The sequence below is a fragment of the Salmo salar genome, chromosome ssa16 (assembly GCF_905237065.1).
Source record: "Salmo salar chromosome ssa16, Ssal_v3.1, whole genome shotgun sequence".
Lineage (NCBI taxonomy): Eukaryota > Metazoa > Chordata > Actinopteri > Salmoniformes > Salmonidae > Salmo > Salmo salar.
In genome coordinates, this window is record NC_059457.1 from 47,904,708 (window position 1) to 47,927,362 (window position 22,655).

General features: G+C 42.1%; 1 protein-coding gene across 1 annotated transcript in view; it reads left to right on the forward strand.

Annotated features, from left to right (window-relative positions):
* The window catches only part of LOC106574011 (zinc finger protein GLIS1), a 151,004-nt gene extending 129,037 nt beyond the window's left edge, over positions 1 to 21,967 (forward strand). Inside the window, 4 exon segments of the mRNA XM_014149511.2 lie at positions 4,224 to 4,410; positions 14,417 to 14,550; positions 20,850 to 21,008; positions 21,193 to 21,967. Of these exon segments, the coding sequence (XP_014004986.2) occupies positions 4,224 to 4,410; positions 14,417 to 14,550; positions 20,850 to 21,008; positions 21,193 to 21,329 (617 nt within the window). The 3' untranslated portion in view covers positions 21,330 to 21,967.
* Positions 21,968 to 22,655: the final 688 nt, after the last annotated feature.

Here is a 22,655-nt window from a genome sequence, read left to right on the forward strand (position 1 = left end):
ACACACAATACCCATAATGACAAAGTGAAAACAGGTTTTTAGAAATTGTAGCAAATTTATAAAAATAAAAAATAAATCCTTATTTACATAAGTATTCAGACACTTCGCTATTAGACTTGAATTATCATCCTTGAGATGTCCTACACCTTAATTGAAGTCCACCTGTGGTAAATTCAATTGATTGAACATGATTTTAGAAAGGCACACACCTGTCTATATAAGGTCCCACAGTTGACAGTGCATGTCAGTGCATAAACCGAGCCATGAGGTCAAAGGAATTGTCCATAGAGCTCCGAGACAGGATTGTGTTGAGGCACAGATCAGGGGAAGGGTACCAAAAAATGTCTGCAGCATTGAAGGTCCCCAACAACACAGTGGCCTCCATCATTCTTAAATGGAAGAAGTTTGGAACCACCAAGACTCTTCTTAGAGCTGGCCGCCCGGCCAAACTGAGGAATCGGGAGAAGGGCCTTGGGAGGGAGGTGACCAAGAACCCGATGGTCACTCTGACAAAGTTCCTCTGTGGAAATGGGAGAACCTTCCAGAAGGACAGCCATCTCTGCAGCACTCCACCAATCAGGCCTTTATTGTGGAGTGGCCAGACGGAATCCCTCATCCTTTATAAAACCCTCTTAGGCCTCACTCCCCCCTATCTGAGAAACCTACTGCAGCCCTCATCTTCCACATACAACACCAGTTCTGCCAGTCTAATTCTGTTAAAGGTCCCAAAGCACACACATCCCTGGGTCGCTCCTCTTTTCAGTTCGCTGCAGCTAGCGACTGGTACGAGCTGCAAAAAACACTCAAACTGGACAGTTTTATCTCCATCTCTTAATTCAAAGACTCAATCATGGACACTCTTACTGACAGTCGTGGCTGCTTCGCCTGATGTATTGTTGTCTCGACCTTCTTGCCCTTTGTGCTGTTGTCTTTGCCCAATAATGTTTGCACCCTGTTTTGTGCTGCTGTCATGTTGTGTTGCTACCATGTTGTCATGTTGTGTTGCTACCATACTGTGTTGTCATGTGTTGCTGCCTTGCTATGTTGTTGTCTTAGGTCTCTCTTTATGTAGTGTTGTGGTGTCTCTCTTGTCGGTATTTCTATTTTATTTGTATTTTTAATCCAAGCCCCCGTCCCCGCAGGAGGCCTTTTGCCTTCTGGTAGGCCATCATTGTCAATAAGAATTTGTTCTTAACTGCCAAGTTAAATTTTAAAAATTAAAAAGCCACAAGATTATCTGGTCTGATGAAACCAAGATTGAACTGTTTGGCCTGAATGCCAAGTGTCACATCTGGAGGAAACCTGGCATCATCCCTACGGTGAAGCATGGTGGTGGCAGCATCATGCTGTGGGGATGTTGTTCAGCGGCAGGGACTGGGAGACTAGTCAGGGTCAAGGGTTTTTGCTTTGTCATTGTCGGGTATTGTGTGTAGATTGGGGGGGGGGGGGGCGGAACAATTTAATCAATTTTAGAATAAGGCTGTAACGTAACAAAATGGGGAAAAGTCAAGGGGTCTGAATACTAAATTTTTCGTTGGCTACAGCTAGAGATGCAGGTGTCATTTGGTTAGCTAGTAAGAAATATGAAACCCCTTGCTAGTTAGCTATGCTGAACTTGAACGCTATCCACAGTTAGCATATCTCTTAGGTGCCAATCAAATGTATTTGGCATCGATCAAGTGGACGAGCAGGCAAGATCCCATTCAGTTGTCAAAAAGTGGGTTGGGACAAGCATGCATTGGCAGGCAAGTTGCAGAAGGATGAGCAGGCTACTTTTTCCCATCATTTATCAGTGCAGTTTTGATGGCCAACTAGCTGAAAAAGTTTGAGAGATCTAATGTTCCCTCATTAGATTTTAGCTCATCTCCCTCTGGCTAGCATTAATTGTTGATCTTGTTGTTGTTGATGTGGATAGGCATCTGAGGGAAAGAGAGCCTACCTTTCCATGGTTGTTTGATCACATGGTTGTTTGACTATGAAGTTCCCAAATGTAAGAGGACTCCCATGGTATTTACATATTTGCAGAAATCCATTCAGGTGTATTTTGTGGCGTTTGGCAAATGCGTTCTAAGGATCTAAAGTCACACTGTTGCTATTGCCTGTAAACACACAGTCCAATTCAAAGTGAATCATGCCAGGCCCATGTGGCAAATCTATTATTTGCATATAGGCCTACTGTATCTCTGATTGGCTATGGCACACCGGTCTGCATAGACTCCGTTGCTGGACAATACAGATGTTTTATTTACTGAACTTTCCCACTCTATATTATATACACTACCGTTTAAAAGTTTGGGGTCACTTAGAAATGTCCATGTTTTTGAAAGAAAATCACGTTTGGTCCATTAAAATAACATCAAATTGACCAGAAATACAGTGTAGACATTGTTCATGTTGTAAATGACTATTGTAGCTTGAACGGCAGATTTTTTTAAATGGAATATCTACATAGGCGTACAGAGGCCCATTATCAGCAACCATCACTCCTGTGTTCCAATGGCACGTTGTGTTAGCTAATCCAAGTTTATCATTTTAAAAGGCTAATTGATCATTAGAAAACCCTTTTGCAATTATGCTAGCACAGCTGAAAACTATTGTGCTGATTAAAGAAGCAATACAACTGGCCTTCTTTAGACTAGTTGAGTATCTGGAGCATCAGCATTTGTGGGTTCGATTACAGGCTCAAAATGGCCAGAAACGAAGACCTTTCTTCTGAAACTCGTCAGTCTATTCTTGTTCTGAGAAATTAAGGCTATTCCATGCGAGAAATTGCCAAGAAACTGAAGATCTCGTACAACGCTGTGTACTACTCCCTTCACAGAACAGCGCAAACTGGCTCTAACCAGAATAGAAAGAGTAGTGTGAGGCCCCGGTGCACAACTGAGCAAGAGGACAAGTACATTAGAGTGTCTAGTTTGAGAAACAGATGCCTCACAAGTCCTCAACTGGCAGCTTCATTAAATAGTACCTGCAAAACACCAGTCTCAACGTTAACAGTGAAGAGGCTACTCCGGGATGCTGGCCTTCTAGGCAGAGTTGCAAAGGAAAAGCTGTATCTCAGACTGGCCAATAAAAATAAAAGATTAAGTTGGGTAAAATAACAGTCACTGGACAGAGGAAGTCTGCTGTTTCCAGCTACAATAGTCATTTACGACAATAACAATGTCTACACTGTATTTCTGATTTGATGTTATTTTAATGGACAAAAAAATGCTTTTCTCTTTTCTTTCAAAAACAAGGATATTTCAAAGTGACCCCAAACTTTTCAACTGTAGGGTGTGTGTGTGTGTGTGTGTGTGTGTGTGTGTGTGTGTGTGTGTGTGTGTGTGTGTGTGTGTGTGTGTATATATATATATATATTCGTACTAGGTAGACAGCATTTGATTATTTTTGTGTTTTCGGTTATTTCTGTTTTGTTTCAGGTTCGTGGTGGAACCCTGTTCTTAGAGGAGGGGGGTGATGTCTGCTGGGTTCTCCTGTTTGGTAGTCTGCTTGTTGCAGGAGGGCAGTGGGGAGAGCTGGGGAGGATGTCAACTGATGTGGTACACCTGGGCAGGCTTGACCTGCAGGCTGTGAAGGGTGGCACATCAGCCAACACTCTCTCTCTTCCCTGACTGGCAGGCTGGCTTCCACCACCTTTTGATTTTTGTTTTCACCATTCAACACCCGCTCCACTCATCCACACACTGCACACACTACTGATCCTACAGACGTCCACAGCTTATGTTACATTTTTATACTTATTATTTAGTTTAATAAATGTATTCCTTTTTACATTTAAGTAATGTGTGGTCTCTCTGTTGTTATGAACTATAAGCCAGGTCATAACACAATAGAATGCCTTATTATATGTCATTCCCAAACATTCTATGAATTAATGAAAATGACCATATGTAAGTGCTCGCTTGTAATATTCTTCCTGGGGGTGTATATGAACAGATTTTAATAAGACTTCATGTTGCTAAAACGCTGTCAGTTCCACTTTAAAGGACAATCAAGGCCAACCCCGTTGGCAGCATAAATAATGTACTGTACTGTAAATCACAAACAGCACAAAACAGAACATTCTATTTTTCAAAAACCTCTCTGATTGGATGATCAGTTGTCAAAACAAAAGCTTGTTGCTATGAAAAGCCATTTAATTTGGTCAAAGGGAACATGGCTGAGCAAGGACCTCGAGTTGATTCGGCACATTTTGTGAATTAACTTTGTTTGTCTTTCAGGCCTGTACACTGGCTCCAGCACCCCCCATCACGGTGTCTCGGTGGAGCTCCTCTCCCCAGGACCAGCCCCCACCACTGGCTCAGCCTCTGCCCCTGATCTGGCCCCCAGGCCGTCCCGCCTGGAACGGGACCTGAGCAGCCCGCATTCTCTGTCCCCTCTGTCCACCATGGAGAGCACACGCGATGGGTGAGTTCCCTACTATACATACACTACTGTTACATGTAGTTCATTATACACACACTCAGTTGGGTATACCCTTGTTCAGTGGCATCAATTCAGCTAAACCTAGGGTATGCCATATGGGTATAGGGTATGCCAATAGGGTTTTGGAGGGGGTTAGAAGTAGAAGCTTATTTACTGCATTTCTACACAATTTAAAAACTCTAAAATGCTATTTGGAGAACAGCAAAAACGAACAAAACTGACCCCATCTATTAATTATCACCGCAGTCTTAAGTTTAACGGTAGGTGGAACGGCATACACAATGTCATCCACTGCTCAATCTCATAATAAAGTGACTAATTTACATTTTAGTCATTTAGCAGACGCTCTTATCCAGAGCGACTTACAGTAGTGAATGCATACATTTCATACAATTTCATAAAAAATGTTCTGTGCTGGCCCCCCGTGGGAATCGAACCCACAACCCTGGCGTTGCAAACACCATGCTCTACCAACTGAGCTACAGGGAATTTGCTTTGTCTCGTTTGCTTGTGGAACGGCGCATACAGTGCAGCGTGAAATATATGAATAATACACGCTATCGAGTCACTACAAGGCCAAGTTAAAATGCCGACATCCATAGGCGGTTTTCCTGCTGTAGCAAACTGGCTCAAATAAATATCTTACATCTGTATGACGTCGATCTAGCCTGGAGGAGGGAATTATCCACCCAAACTTTCCAGTGGTACTAATCCATTGATAAAGACAGTGAATATGCACACACTCACTGCAGATATGTTGCTTATGTTTCATTTAAAGTTGACTGGATGAAATGTGTTGATTATAACACTACGCCGCTCAGGCATGCATTGTTCAGAACTGTCTGTTTTGATAACACTGATTGAGTTATATTATTAGCCTAAATTGACTATACAGTCTACTTATGACATTAAGACTAGTAGCCTATCTTACATTAGTCTGTAAATGTGATGATATGCATGCAATCCTTTATTATAAATGTGCAATTTTATGGTGAATAAACAGCTTTCCCAAACTTTAAACTCACTTGATAATTAATGGAGGAGGTCAGTTTTGTTTGTTTTTGCTGTTCTCTAAATGGCATTTTAGAGTTTTTAAATTGTGTAGAATCCTTCACCTCCCCTACCCCGATGCTACACACACTGTATTTGGATCACAGGTCACATACTTATGGTAATACGATTGTCAAATGCATTGCACGAACACTCACACAGACACACACAGTCATACTCTATCTTACCTTTACACATCATAATATTATTAGTATACCCATACATTCCTGTAGCTTCAGGCTTATAATAATGTCCAAGTTTAGGCTGATGAAATAGTATTTCCCTCCAGAAGGGCTCTGGGTCGGTGGTCAGCTGAACTACCTCTGGGATGTGATCGTCATTACAGGACAGTTGTGTTGTCATCACTGTGGGACATCACAATGTCTTCATCGATATGATCATGCTGATCCCAGCACAGTGTGGGGACACTTGGGAAATATTAATTATTGCATCTGTTGTGTTTCATCCAAAATCAGTACAATCCCCATATTGGTGCAAAACCAAATCATTTTAGCAGTCTTAATCAAAACCCATGCCCTATGTCCCCAATGGCACCCTATTGCCTATGTAGGGCAATTATTTTGACCAGCGCCCATAGGGAACCCCATAAGGATCTGGTCAAAAGAAATGCACTACAGTATGTAGGGAATAGGGGTCAAAAGTAGTGCTCTAGGGAATAGGGTAGCATTTTGGAAGCGGCCATAGAGATGAACCTTCAGATAAAGCATGGAGGTCAGGATGAGGTCACAATGATGCAGCCAATAAGATCCACTCTATTTCTGGCATTGTGTCCAATGATCCACAGGTCCAATTGAGTCCCCACTGGGGGTGACCGAGGACTCCCAATGACCTAACAGTTTGGCCCACGATTATACAAAGGTTTCAAAGATAAACTGTCAGAGCAGTGTGGTGCTGACTCCTCTTGTGTTTTTGTGTAGCTCATTAACAGCACTTAACCTTTTAGTTCTTTAAACATGTACTCCATGTTGATTTATCCCTGTCCGTGTGAACTGTTACCACTTTTATTTGGCATGGCACACGACAGTGTGTCAACCAGTATTTATTAGAGGCAAAGTTCTAACCAGATTCTCCTTTTAGAAATACATGTTGGCTAGAAAATAACAATATAGTGGTATAATACTACAATACCTATTGTCTTTTATTATGTAGAATGATAGGACAGTACTAACCAGGTTCCCCAATGTTTAGTATAGAGATGCTATGCTAACAGAGCGCCAGCTACCGTCTGTTTGATTAAAGAGGCACTGCTGCAGATTAACAAACGCATTTCACACTCTGGTTACTCACTGTCACTCACTCACAGGGTTTACTTCAGTTCCTCTGATCAGGTCCAATGTTTCCTCTCTCTCTCTCGCTCTCTCTTTCTCTTAGCATGTTTCCAATTAGTGTCTATGAGAACCAGCAGAGCACAGTAACAAAGCCGACATGTCGCCAGGAGGTTCTGTGTGTACTGTACAAAACAATGGGGTGAAAAAGAGAGCATTAAAAAACATTGGGAGGCAATGGGGATATAATCAAGAATTGCAAAAATGGTAACAAAATAACTGTTTTACTTAGATTGGTGTGTGTGTGTGTGTGTGTGTGTGTGTGTGTGTGTGTGTGTGTGTGTGTGTGTGTGTGTGTGTGTGTGTGTGTGTGTGTGTGTGTGTGTGTGTGTGTGTGTGTGTGTGTGTGTGCTTAAATCACACATTTACCTTGTTAATGTGTGCATTAACAAGGTCAAATTTAAGAAACACACATGATTACCTGTGAATTTAGCGTGAGACATGGTGGACAGGTCCGTTTCCAGCATAAACAGTGAGAAAAACAGACATGGTAACCGTAGCAGATGTAAACGTGCTGGAGCTGCAATGAGTTGTCATGTTAGACCTGGTACTTTCTGGAAAGTGCTGTGTTTTTTCAAGCATTAACAGCAGGAATAGAGCTCTGTAGAATTACAATGTGGTTCCAGGACTTCTTGGTACGTAGTACTTCTTACAATTACTGCTACTTGGATAGAGACAGAAAGTGAAAAGAGCGTGCTGAGGATATCGTAACACCAGTTACACTACAACAGAGACACACGCTCGCACGCACACACCCACCACTATGATGAGATATTGGATGTGAGACAGGGATCTGTTTTTCAGCAAGGTTGATGAGATCCATCTGAAATAGACCACTGTGAGTGTACAGTAAGTTTCCTTACAAATGAAAATAAAGGGCCAGCTGGTAAGACACACGCCCTAAGTGATCGCTCTGGTTCAGGTCTGTCCGTTTGTCCACCCAACGCTCCTATCTGTACGTCTGTGATGCCATGACAGCGTTTCATTACAAGAATTGCAGCAATTTGTGCATTTCATCAAATTGGAATATCTAACCATAGAAAATGTACAAATGTCTAACCTAAATTATTTTTTACGAATGTCTAACTGAAGAAAATGTACAAATATCTAACTGAATAAATTGTACGAATATCTAACCGAAGAAAATGTACTGCATTCGGTAACTGGACTACTTTATCAGCCCATCTAAGACAGAGAGACAGCTGTGCCAGGACCTACAACAAGCTGGGTATGAAACGTCTACTTACATTTGCCTGAAGGTGGAGCATTTGATTACATGTTTAAAGCCTTGAGTATACAGGCTACTGCCAAAGTCAATAGCAACGCCACACTTGTTTTTCCCAAACGATTTAGCAGGACATTAAACATTTTGACAAAATGATCTAACTAACCTGACTAGTGCTGCAGCAGCCTCTGACCTCATAGCTAAATGTGTTTACCCTGGCTCAAATGGGCCATTTAGAGTCATTTTACTTTGTAAATAGCAGTGTCATTTTTCTGACGCTAATATTAAAATATGCCAGTTAAAATACGTGATCTGTGCATGCGCATGAAGGTCGGAGTAGGAGCTAGAGACACTTGGGGGGTCTCTCACAGACGTGCCCATTCTACAGTTGGTGAAGGCTTTAGCTGTAGCGATGATGGGTGGTAAAGGATGTCATTCAGTGCTTTCTATAATGGTCTTTTTCCTGTGTTTTGATATTAGAGCCCCTCTGGAAATATTAGTTTGACCTGGTTTGGTACCTTGTGAAGCACAAGGTACTGTGATTGACACAATCTAATTGAATTAGAGTGGCTACAGAGACATCATTAACAGATAATGTTCTGAGGGGAGACAGTCATCTGCAGTACAGTCAGCGATTAACTCAGTGCCATCAGTCCTCCTTCCATCTTTCCATCAATTATCACCCCTAAATCATCTGCACAGAATATCAATCTCCGAAGTCAAACAGAAACAATCCATTATAGTCATTACTTCAACTGGCCAAATATAAGACTCTGATTATGGTAGTAGTAGGCCTAGTCGTGGTTTTGTGGTCCAACTTGGTTATAAACACAAATTACTGCCTTGGCCTAAATGGTTTATTCAAAGAACAATTCAGACAATTCAATGTCTAAATTATCTTACAACAGATGGCATTTATGGAGTGTTTCAGTGTTTCCTACAGTGTTTTCCGCGGTTAGCGCAATAAAACTAACAGATAGCTTATATGGGCCCAGGAAAAGCTCCTTGACTGCTTAGGTTTGGGCCGTAGGGTTAGGTTAGCTCAGCGCGGCCCATCTCTCACGCGTGGCTTGAGCACACTAACCAGAACCAGGCGTGTTTCCACCATCCCACGCCAAGCCACCCTTGCCAATCCATCAGAGGGGCTTAACGGCGGGCCGCCGAAGGGGGACAGACAGGGGGAAGGTGGGTCTGATCCATTAACGGACGGGGGGAAGGGGAGTCTGATCCATGGTCACTAGTGGGACAGGAAGGGCAAGTGATGGAAGACGAACGAGGAGCAGAGTAGCTCTCCTCATGGATCTTCATTCAGAGCAGCGATCTGTCTTAATCTTTCTTTCCATCTTTCCATCCCCTCATCCCTCCCAGGTGGCGCAGCGGTCTAAGGTACTGCATCTCAGTGCTAGAGGGGTCACTACAAACCCTGGTTCAATTCCAGGCTGTATCACAACCAGCCGTGATTCGGAGTCCCATAGAGTGGCGCACAATTGGCCCAGCGTCGTCCAGGTTAGGGTTTGGCCGGGGTAGGCCATCATTGTAACTTGCCTAGTTAAATAAAAAATAAAATGAAAATCCCTGAGAACAGAACCAAGCCTTAGAGGACAGATCCTAGAACAGTGAAGGATTGCATCACTGCCAATTGTATTTTTTGTCTTCTTATAGACTGTATATAACCAGACAGAGTATTCAGTTCTGATAATGTTCATGTCCCTCCATACACACCTGCATGTGTTGTTGGAATGTGAATACGTTGGTTGGATTGTTTTGGCCCGAGGGTGATGTTACTGTGTCCAGGTTGGAATGTGTAGTCTTGATCCGTTTGGCTCAATCTATGTCTTCTGAATCAAATCGTATTCCCGGAATCATGTTCAATTCTATATATTGCATTGAGTCATATTCACTCAGTCATATAAGTCAGTATTATTCCTAAGTTAGGTAAACGGAGTCCTATTCCCTAAGTCAGGTAAACGGAGTCCTATTCCCTAAGTCAGGTAAACGGAGTCCTATTCCCTAAGTCAGGTAAACGGAGTCCTATTCCCTAAGTCAGGTAAACGGAGTCCTATTCCCAAATTCAGGCAAACGGAGTCCTATTCCCTAAGTCAGGTAAACAGAGTCCTATTCCCTAAGTCAGGTAAACGGAGTCCTATTCCCTAAGTCAGGTAAACGGAGTCCTATTCCCTAAGTCAGGTAAACGGAGTCCTATTCCCTAAGTCAGGTAAACGGAGTCCTATTCCCTAAGTCAGGTAAACATAGTCCTATTCCCTAAGTCAGGTAAACATAGTCCTATTCCCTAAGTCAGGTAAACATAGTCCTATTCCCTAAGTCAGGTAAACGGAGTCCTATTCCCTAAGTCAGGTAAACGGAGTCCTATTCCCTAAGTCAGGTAAACGGAGTCCTAGTCGCTGAGTCCTATCCATTGTACTATTGCCAGTAAGCTGTGTCAAAGATGCTCTGGCTGAGTGATTCAAGCAGTGAGTTCTCTCAAACATTTGCCCCTCAGTTCTTTTACACTCACTCTCTTCCCCCTTCAATCTTAAACCCTGACCTCAACATCTTACCCCTAGCCCTCGTCATTGATCTGAAACCCTCACCTCAACATCTTACCCCTAGCCCTCGTCGTTGATCTGAAACCCTCACCTCAACATCTCACCCCTAGCCCTTATTGTCCATCCTGATCTCAGTCAATAGCCTATCTGGTAGCAGTCACTCTGTCAATCTACCTAGAAGTCAGGGGTCAACCACACTCTCACAACAGAGGAAGGGGTAAGGGGTGGCTAGCTGACTGGAAAAAGGCGGTCAAGAGAGGAGGAGGAGGAGAAGGAGGATGATCCGGGAATGTGAATACCAGGGGAGAAATGTATACTCTGTGCAGCATATGAAAGATTCCCCTCATTCCTTGAGCCTGAGCGCAGGCGGCAGCTGGCAGTGATTAGCTTATGATTCACTTTAGCTGCACATAGAGGCTGCTTGTAAAAATATGAACAGTATAACTGTTTCCTGAGTTTGTGCTGACAGCACCTCCTGGGGGAGTGCCGCTCTCTGCAGAAACACATGGCGGCAGCGCTGGCCCGTGCCAGCGGACGAATTAACCATGATCGCCGCTAGCTTGGGGCCGCGCGAAGTGCTAATGCTATGCAGGGAGAAAACGTTGGTTCGACACTGCGTTGGGTGTCTTCAGTGGAGAGGTGTGTGGCTCTCTAAGCTCAAGAGGCAGGAGAGAGAGGGTTTGTAGCTGAAAAAAGAGAGGCCTGAGCCCTTGGTTAATACATGGATAGGTTCCATATATATAAATATTATATGGTCACACTCTAAATAACTATCTTTGACACATATCTCTATCACTTTTCTTTTTTTGAATGAAAATATATTTGATGAAAAAACAATTGGTGCTTTACTGCTATTAGCCCGTACAAACACATTGAATAATAGTTTGTAGGCCAAACCGTTCGGACACTACAGACGATTTTGTGAGAATTCCAATTTTTGGGATGTCTCATGGTCTGACAAACACTGCTCTAGCTCTCACTTTTTATAGTGTTACATAGGCGGAGGTGGTGGATTGAGACGCATCCAATGCCAAAAAACAGATATCTCTAGCTTAGACTGCCACATTTTTATGGGGATTTTTTTTACTATGCTAATTGAATTTCCGCGGGGGCATGGACATCGACCTTAGGGGTTACTAATCTGTTCCTGTGGAGTGTAGAAAGTGTCTACCAGGTAGCGTCTTAGCACTGGGTGGTACTTACCTTGTCACTGAGCTAGCTCTCTCATAAGGTTAGAGCTACGTCATCTGAGGGCTATGCCGCCTCCAGCAACTCTCTGTAATCACATTCACAGAGCTCGTACTGCAAACCGTATGCATCCATCCACGGCACATAGTAACACAGCAACAGTTTATGTGTTGGCATTCCAGAAATGCAACTGGAAGAGGGTATTAAATGTCTGTTAAATATTTGTGAGGAAATTAGGCCTCTCGCTTATGGAGGGGTTTATATCTATCTGGTCTCGACTGTAGTTGAAGAATGTAAAAGAACGTGTGTGTTTGGAGCAAAGAAGAAGACCAATTTGGTTGAAATGCACTCAAAAGGCATGATATGATCTCACCCAGAGCCAGACTTTACACTCTGTTGATACTCGTACTCTAGTCATATTCTTCACATTGTTGATACTCGTACTGTAGTCATATTCTTCACATTATTGATACTCGTACTGTAGTTATATTCTTCACATTGTTGATACTCGTACTGTAGTCATATTCTTCACATTATTGATACTCGTACTGTAGTTATATTCTTCACATTGTTGATACTCGTACTGTAGTCATATTCTTCACATTATTGATACTCGTACTGTAGTTATATTCTTCACATTGTTGATACTCGTACTGTAGTCATATTCTTCACATTGATACTCGTACTGTAGTTATATTCTTCACATTGATACTCGTACTGTAGTCATATTCTTCACATTATTGATACTCGTACTGTAGTTATATTCTTCACATTATTGATACTCATACTGTAGTCATATTCTTCACATTATTGATACTCATACTGTAGTTATATTCTTCACATTATTGATACTCGTACTGTAGTTATATTCTTCACATTGTTGATACTCGTACTGTAGTCATATTCTTCACATTATTGATACTCATACTGTAGTTATATTCTTCACATTATTGATACTCATACTGTAGTCATATTCTTCACATTATTGATACTCATACTGTAGTTATATTCTTCACATTATTGATACTCGTACTGTAGTTATATTCTTCACAATATTGATACTCATACTGTAGTCATATTCTTCACATTATTGATACTCATACTGTAGTTATAGTCTTCACATTATTGACTGTACAACAACGAAATACAGGGGGAGTTGCATTATAGCTCTGAATATAAGACTGGATAGATGGATGACAAGTGATGGTTCCTGTGACGATATTTACAGAAGAGGATGTGGCGTCCTACACTCTTAGAAAAAAGGTTTCCAAAAGGGTTATTTGGCTGTCCCCATAGGAAAACCCTTTCTGTTTCCAGGGAGAACCCTTTTTGATTCCACATAGAACCATTTTGGGTTCCATGGAAAACCCTCTGTGGAAAGGGACCTACATGGAACCCAAAAGGGTTATACCTAGAAACAAAAAGGGTTCTTCAAAGGGTTCTCCTATGGGGACAGCTGAAGAACCCTTTTAGGTTCTAGATACCACCCTTTTTTCTAAGAGTGTATTGACAATCTGCTTTCATAACGAAGTTAAATGAAACCCTCCCAATTCCATGATTTTTTTTTTCATGTTGATTGTAGGTTTTTCCAACGTCCTAACAGCGTAACTACAGATGCCATATCTTAATTTGATCATCCTGTTGTTGCAGGACACAGCAGGAATAAAGTATTCCAGGTTTAAAAAGGCTTCTAAAGTTTGTAGTTTCCTCTTTAACATTTCAGACCTGAATTGCCCTAATGAAAAATGTATCAACCCCTACAAAAAATGTCCATGAATTATAATCTGCATAATAATTCACATTTTCTGTTAATGCAGGATTATTTTCCTGCTGTAGCAAACTGACTCAAATTAAAATCCTACGTCTATATGGTTCTAATTGTTGGAAAAAACATCCCATCTGTTAGTTATAACTCTAATTTAAAAAGCAATTCATCCCACTTGTTGTTGTTTTCCTTCCTCTCTGAAAATTGGTGCGCTCAACGCAAAGTGTGACTCTTTGAAGTGTACCCTGAAGAACAATACACTCCACAGATCTTTTGGGTATTGGCACAGTCTCGTCTAGTTGGAGCTATTCTGCTTAACATTTATAAAGATTTGTTTGCACACATCTGTGTCTAATACCACCACGGACAAAGCTTAATTTATTTAATCGCAATCCAGAAAGCCTTGGTTGTTGCTTGCCCGCCCCGAGCAGTTGGGGTACGCTATGTCACAAACATGTCATGCTCATATGCCTAAACACGAATAGGCTTTCTCCTCCGAGGCCACAAGGCACGGGGGGGCTTTCAGTAGAATGCATGCTCTGCTGTTTGTTGACTTTAGATCATATGTGGTAGATGGAGGATTGTGGGAAGATGAAGTTTCCATTCCCCCGAAAACACCAGTACAGCATACTATTAGGGCCGTTCAAGATCCTTTAACTGCTCCTGTGTGTTGGTTAGATAAATGCTGCTTAGTACATAGCGCTTTGATCAAGCAAGACGTTTGATTAAAATAAAATATGAAACCACAGTTGTCAGAGTGTATAAATAGTAAATCATTGTATTTATGCACTTCAGCATCTGATCATTTCATAATATGGGGAAATTAGACACTTAATTCTCTTTATCTTTCTCTCTCTCTCTTCTCCAGCGTGTCAGGTCCTCTCCTCTCCCCAGGAATGAAGGGTACAGGCACTTCCCCTCCTCCTCTGGAGAAGCAACAGCAGCACCTCCACCCCCACCACAAGCCCTACTCTCACTACCACCAGCAGGCTGCCAGCGACGGTAAGATCAGACCAGCACAGTCTGTCCTCTCTCAACCCAAGCTAACCAACAGGCCAATTTAGTTGGCTGGAACCCTCTGAGCATTGGTTGAATACAGAAATGTATACACTGAGCGCACAAAACATTAGGAACACCTTTCTTAATATTGAGTTGCACCCCCTTTTGCCCTCAGAACCGCCTCAATTTGTTGAGGCCTGGACTCTCTATAAGGTGTTGAAAGCTTTCCACAGGGATGCTGGCTCATGTTGACTCCAATGCTTCCCACAGTTGTGTCAAGTAGGCTGGATGTCCTTTGGGTGGTGGACCATTCTTGATACACACGGGAAACTGTTGAGTGCGAAAAACCCAGAAGCGTTGCAGTTCTTGACACACTCAAACTGGTGCACCCTTCACCTACTACCATTCCCCATTCAAAGGCACTTAAATCTTTTGTCTTGCCCATTCACCCTCTGAATGGCACACATACACAATCCATGTCTCTCCTCCCCTTCATCTGGAGACTCATCTCCCTCACTAACTTTAAGCACCAGTTGTCAGAGCAGCTCACAGATCACTGCACCTGTACATAGCCCATCTTGTAAATAGCCCATCCAACTACCTCATCCCCATACTGTATTTATTTATTTATCTTGCTCCTTTGCACCCCAGTATCTCTACTTGCACATTCATCTTCTGCACATTTATCACTCCAGTGTTTAATTGTTAAATTGTAATTATTTCACCGCTATGGCCTATTTATTGCCTTACCTCCCTTATCTTACCTCATTTGCACACACTGTATATAAACTTTTTTTTTTTAAATGTCCTATTGTGTTATTGACTGTACATTTGTTTATTCCATGTGTAACTCTGTGTTGTTGTTTGTGTCGCACTGCTTTGCTTTATCTTGGCCAAGTCACAGTTGTAAATGAGAACATGTTCTCAACTGGCCTACCTGATTAAATAAAGATAAATAAAATCTACACTAATTGAAGTGGATTTAACATCAATAAGGGATCATAACTTTCACCTGGATTCACCTAGTCAGTCTATCATGGAAAGAGCAGGTGTTCCTAATGTTTTGAACACTCAGTGTATTACACAACTGACTCAACAGTTCTATGTAATAGATTTCTGTCTGCAACTCTCTGAACACCCCATTTCCACTTTTAAGGAACTGACACAACTTTATTTCGTGTGGAATAAAGAAAATAATCAAATACAGTTGTAACTGCACCGTTTAAAACATTCCATTCCATTGAATAGGCCTAAGCCTCACACTTTACCACAATATGAACATGAAAGGACACAAGGGGAGGAAGCCGTGTCGGAGAATTGGGACGCGGCCCATGGATCTGTTAGAGTGTTTGGCGTTGAGCAGAGAGAGAAGATTGGAGTTAGCGAGACAGAGCAGGAGAAACCACAGGCAGGAACCTCCTCTGCTCTGAATTAGCCAACAAAACACTGCCTTCTGTAGTCAGCTGTCTCTCGCTCTCTCTCCGAGTTCCACTAAGGCTGCTCTAGCTAGCTGTCACTGCAGACCCGCTCCCTAGTGCCTTAAACACAACTTTCCCTGTTAAAGATCTACGCATGGACGTCTGTGAAACCGCGCTGTGGTCGGAGAGTTGCGTAAAGTGCTCCAGAAATGGCTGCTTTCACATTATCATGACTCCTGTGGTCTTACTTGAGTACAAAAATAGAAGGGGGACAATTGACAAATGCTACCATGGAGGAACTGGAAGAGTTAGCGCGCTAACACAAATGTAGCATTATAATAGCTCGAAGCCATACAATGTTTCAAGTTGATGTATGGAATCAGTTTACAAACATAATCACTCCGTATTGTTTGGTCACAAGGAAGGCCCCCTTCAGAGACTTCTCTTTCCCCTCCCCTCTTGACCCGATAGAAATAGAATGACTGAAATTGGTATTCCCATTGGACTGAAGTCTATAGTGCCTTGCAAAAGTATTCATCTCACTTGGCGTTTTTCCTATTTTGTTGCATTACAACTAGAGGTCGACCGATTATGATTTTTCAACACCGATACCGATTATTGGCGGACCCAAAAAAACCCGATACCGATTAATCGGCCGATTGTTATTTATTTATTTGTAATAATGACAATTACAACAATACTGAATGAACACTTATTTTGACTTAATATAATACATCAATAATATCAATTTAGCCTCAAATAAATAATTAAACATGTTCAATTTGCTTTAAATAATGCAAAAACAAAGTGTTGGAGAAGAAAGTAAAGGTGCAATATGTAAGAAAGCTAACATTTAAGTTCCTTGCTCAGAACATGAGAACATATGAAAGTTGGTGGTTCCTTTTAACATGAGTCTTCAATATTCCCAGGTAAGAAGTTTTAGGTTGTAGTTATTTTAGGAATTATAGGACTATTTCTGTCTATACGATTTGTATTTCACATACCTTTGACTATTGGATGTTCTTATAGGCACTTTAGTATTGCCAGTGTAACAGTATAGCTTCCGTCCCTCTCCTCGCTCCTACCTGGGCTCGAACCAGGAATACATCGACAACAGCCACCCTCGAAGCAGCGTTATCCATGCAGAGCAAGGGGAACAACTACTCCAAGTCTCAGAGCGAGTGACGTTTGAAACGCTATTAGCGCGCACCCCGCTAACTAGCTAGCCATTTCACATCGGTTACACCAGCGTAATCTCGGGAGTTGATAGGCTTGAAGTCATAAACAGCGCAATGCTTGAAGCATTGCGAAGAGCTGCTGGCAAACGCACGAAAGGGCTGTTTGAATGAATGCTTACGAGCCTGCTGGTGCCTACCATCGCTCAGTCAGACTGCTCTATCAAATCATAGACTTAATTATAACATAATAACACACAGAAATACGAGCCGTTGGTCATTAAAATGGTTGAATCCGGAAACTATCATTTCGAAAACAAAACGTTTATTCTTTCAGTGAAATACGGAACCGTTCCGTATTTTATCTAACGGATGGCATCCCTAAGTCTAAATATTGCTGTTACATTGTACAACCTTCAATGTTATGTCATAATTATGTACAATTCTGGCAAATTAATTACGGCCTTTGTTAGGAATAAATGGACTTCACACAGTTCGCAATGAGCCAGGCGGCCCAAACTGCTGCATATACCCTGACTGCTTGCACGGAACGCAAGAGAAGTGACAATTTCCCAAGTTATAAGACATTCATGTTAGCAGGCAATATTAACTAAATATGCAGGTTTAAAAATATATACTTGTGTTTTGATTTTAAAGAAAGGCATTGATGTTTATGGTTAGGTACATTGGTGCAACGATAGTGTTTTTTTCGCAAATGCGCTTGTTAAATTATCACCCGTTTGTCGAAGTGATTCAATGAGAAATTAACAGGCACCGCATCGATTATATGCAACGCAGGACACGCTAGATAAACTAGTAATATCATCAACCATGTGTAGTTAACTAGTGATTATGTTAAGATTGATTGTTTTTTATATGATAAGTTTAATGCTAGCTAGCAACTTACCTTGGCTTCTTGCTGCCCTCGCATAACAGGTAGTCAGCCTGCCATGCAGGCTCCTCGTGGAGTGCAATGTAGGCCGTCATTGAAAATAAGAATGTGTTCTTAACTGACTTGCCTAGTTAAATAAAGGTGTAAAAAACCAAAAAAAAACATTATAATAATAAATCGGCAAATCGGTGTCCAAAAATACCGATTACCGATTGTTATGAAAACTTGAAATCGGCCCTAATTAATCGACCATTGCGATTAATCGGTCGACCTCCAATTACAACCTGTAATTTAAATTGATTTTTATTTGGATTTCATGTAATAGACATACACAAAATAGTCCAAATTGGTGAAGTGAAATTTAAAAAATGACTTGTTTAAAAAATTATTTTTTTAAAATTAAATACAAAAAAGTGGTGCGTGCCTATGTATTCACCCCCTTTGTTATGAAGCCCCTAAATAAGATCTGGTGCAACCAATTACCTTCAGAAGTCACATAATTAGTTAAATAAAGTCCACCTGTGTGCAATCTGTGTCACATGACCCGATCCTGTAGGTTCATGCTATACAACATTCGCAGAGTACGACCCAGCCTTACACAGGAAGCGGCGCAGGTCCTAATCCAGGCACTTGTCATCTCCCGTCTGGATTACTGCAACTCCCTGTTGGCGGGGCTCCCTGCCTGTGCCATTAAACCCCTACAATGCCGCAGCCCGTCTGGTGTTCAACCTTCCCAAGTTCTCTCACGTCACCCCGCTCCTCCGCACACTCCACTGGCTTCCAGTTGAAGCTCGCATCTGCTACAAGACCATGGTGCTTGCCTACGGAGCTGTGAGGGGAACGGCACCTCCGTACCTTCAGGCTCTGATCAGGCCCTACACACAAACAAGGGCACTGCGTTCATCCACCTCTGGCCTGCTGGCCCCCCTACCTCTGCGGAAGCACAGTTCCCGCTCAGCCCAGTCAAAACTGTTCGCTGCTCTGGCACCCCAATGGTGGAACAAGCTCCCTCACGATGCCAGGACAGCGGAGTCAATCACCACCTTCCGTAGACACCTGAAACCCCACCTCTTTAAGGAATACCTGGGATAGGATATAGTAATCCTTCTAATCCCCCCCCCCCCAAAAAAAGGATATAGATGTACTATTGTAAAGTGGTTGTTCCACTGGATATCATAAGGTGAATGCACCAATTTGTAAGTCGCTCTGGATAAGAGCGTCTGCTAAATGACGTAAATGTAAATGTAAATGTAATGATCTCAGTGTATATATACATCTGTTCTGAAAGGCCCCAGAGTCTGTAACACCACTAAGCAAGAGGCACCACCAAGTAAGCGGCACCATGAAGACCAAGGAGCTCTCCAAACAGGTCAGGGACAAAGTTGTGGATAAGTACAGATCAGGGTTGGGTTATAAAAAAATATCTGAAACTTTGAACATCCCACGCAGCACTATTAAATCCATTATTAAAAAAAGGAAATAATATGGCACCACAACAAACCTGCCAAGAGAGGGCCGCCCACCAAAACTCACGGACCAAGCAAGGAGGGCATTAATCAGAGAGGCAACATAGAGACCAAAAATAACCCTGAAGGAGCTGCAATGCTCCACAGCGGAGATTGGAGTATCTATCCATAGGACCACTTTAAGCCGTACACTCCACAGAGCTGGGCTTTACGGAAGAGTGGCCAGAAAGCGCCATTGCTTAAAGAAAAAAATTAAGAAACACGTTTGGTGTTCATCAAAAGGCATGTGGGAGACTCCCCAAACATATGGAAGAAGGTACACTGGTCAGATGAGACAAAAATTGGGCTTTTTGGCCATCAAGGAAAACGCTGGTGCAAACCCAACACCTTTCATCACCCCGAGAATACCATCCCCACAGTGAAGCATGCTGTGGGGATGTTTTTCATCGGCAGGGACTGGGAAACTGGTCATAATTGAAGGAATGATGGATGGCACTAAATACAGGGACATTCTTGAAGGAAACCTGTTTGTCTTTCAGAGATTTGAGACTGGGACGGAGGTTCACCTTCCGGCAAGACAATGACCCTAAGCATACTGCTAAAGCAACACTTGAGTGGTTTAAGGGGAAACATTTAAATGTCTTGGAATGGCCTAGTCAAAGCCCAGACCTCAATCCAATTGAGAATCTGTGGTATGACTTAAAGATTGCTGTATACCAGCGGAACCCATCCAACTTGAAGGAGCTGGAGAAGTTTTGACTTGAAAAATGGGCAAAAATTCCAGTGGCTAAGATGTGCCAAGTTTATAGAGACATACCCCAAGAGACTTGCAGCTGTAATTGCTGCAAAAGGTGGCTCTACAAAGTATTGACTTTGGGGGGGTGAATAGTTACCCACGCTCAAGTGGTCTTTTGTTGCAGCGGCAGGCCCCTCCCTCCCCATCCCTGTGTAACGTGTATAATTTTTTTTTTTGGTTACAGCAGCTGAAGGGCCACCCTGAGATGGCTAGATTAAATTTTGTGTGTGTCAGAGGAGAGGAGGAAATAGCATTTCAGTTTTTTTGTCTTCAAGTTTGTTTCACAATAAAAAATATTTTACATCTTCAAAATGGTAGGCATGTTGTGTAAATCAAATGATACAAACCCCCCCAAAAAATCTATTTTCATTCCAGGTTGTAAGGCAATAAAATAGGAAATATGCCAAGGGGATGAATACTTTCGCAAGCCACTGTATAGGTCTAGTGGCCATACTGAGCGTTCTCTAGAGGGTTCCAGTTAAATTGCAGTAGTGTTAGGGGCTTTGGCCATTCTAGTTATTCTGTGCTTGATCCTCTCCTCCCTTCTCTCTGTAGATTACCAGGGCAGCTTTCAGAGCTGCTTCCATTTTGGGGACTCGTACAGAATGGAACAGTCTGTGAGTGGTGTTCATGTACCAGCGGACTCACATGGTTACACTTCCCACCAGAACAACGGCTTCCACATGTCCAGTACCAGCAGTGGCTCTGCTGCAGGTGAGACCTGGCGTAGATTTCAACTTCCTCCTTCTCTAACAGTTTTTGTTTTGTTTGTGCACTTAAATCAATAGTTGAATTATTTCTGTATGTTGATCAAGCCACTGTATGTATGTTAATCACACACTAAACAGTGTAGCATCAAATTTGATTGTGTGTCTAATTCAGTGGTCTCCTCCCCCAGGCTTCAGCTTGACACAGGACCTCCAGGGATCAGGGGAGTGCCAGTTCTCCTCCAGCCCAGAGGAAAGCATCTTCTTCCAGGTGAACAGCTTCGACCGCAGCCTGAGCCAGATGTCCTCCGTCTACACAGAGACATAGAGGGCCTGATGCTACCCTGGGTATCGCTATACAGGCGATGGATCTCAATAGTCTGGAGTGGCATCCATTCCTTACAAGTTTGTTCTGTTCTAAAGGAAACAATATAATTGAAAACAAGCTCTACTGCTCTAGAACGACTGTCAGTCATATCTCTGTAACAAGACAAGAGCTTCCTACAGCCCTGCCCAACAGATTCCACATGGATGCTTCCAAATGGACACATTTCCAACTAAGACATAACCTAGTCCAGCATTCCCTCTTTCTCTCTTTCTACATTGTTCAATCTACTAGGGACTGAAATGTAGAAAAATATATAATTTTGCAGTGTTTTTACAGTGGATGAAATGGCTTGTTTATTTGTTTAGATTGTCTGAAGATATTTCTGGAAGGTAAATGGAGGGGTGATGGATGGTCATACATAAAATATTCTGGAACACAGTCAAATCTACTTTATCATGTGTATAAATGTACAGTTTGTTTAAAGCAGTCTTTTAAATGTTTGTTATTTCCAAGTTTAAGAAATAAATAATTGTACAATAATACAAAATTGTGACTTTTTAATGTTATCTGATGTACTGTTTTATCTTTTGTTGTATATGTAATGTAAGTGCCTTAATGTGTTTGGACCCCAGGAAGAGTAGTTGCTGCCTTGGCCACAGCTAATGGGGACCCTAGTAAATACATATCTTATGGTGGTATGCACATCCACAGAACTAGCACAGCTGCAGGGTAATGCCATGTCAGTAAAATAACACTATTTTAAGTATCGGAGGAGCATTCAAACAAAACAGTGGTCAGGTATTCTTCTCCTTTTCCTATGAGCCTTGCTTGGTAGTACAACATGGTTATAGCACCAAGTACAGCATCTGTGCCTCAAATAACTAAAGCACTATATCTGCTATAATGTGAAATTAATATGCCCAAGATAAAAGCAGCAGCACTACATAAAGTAGTGTATGTGAAGTTGCAGAAAAATGACACAGTGGTGGACAGTTCGACACCGGTAAGAGGAACACCAACCATTGACATACTCTGCCCTCTTGTGAGCATTCTCAGCTTTTCACAGTAACATTATGAAAAGGAATGCAGTGCTATTGAGACAAATTGTAATGACTGTTCTCTCTCTCTCTCTATAGGTTCATAGCCAGTTAAAGACTGGGATTTCCAAACTCGGTCAATGGGCACCCTTGGTGCACATTTCGGTTTTGCCCTAAAACTACACATCCCCCCCAAAAAGAAAATCAACTCATTATCAAGCTTTGATGATTTGAATCAGCTGTGTAGTGCTTGGGCAAAAACCAAGACATGCACTTCTTGGGGTTCCCC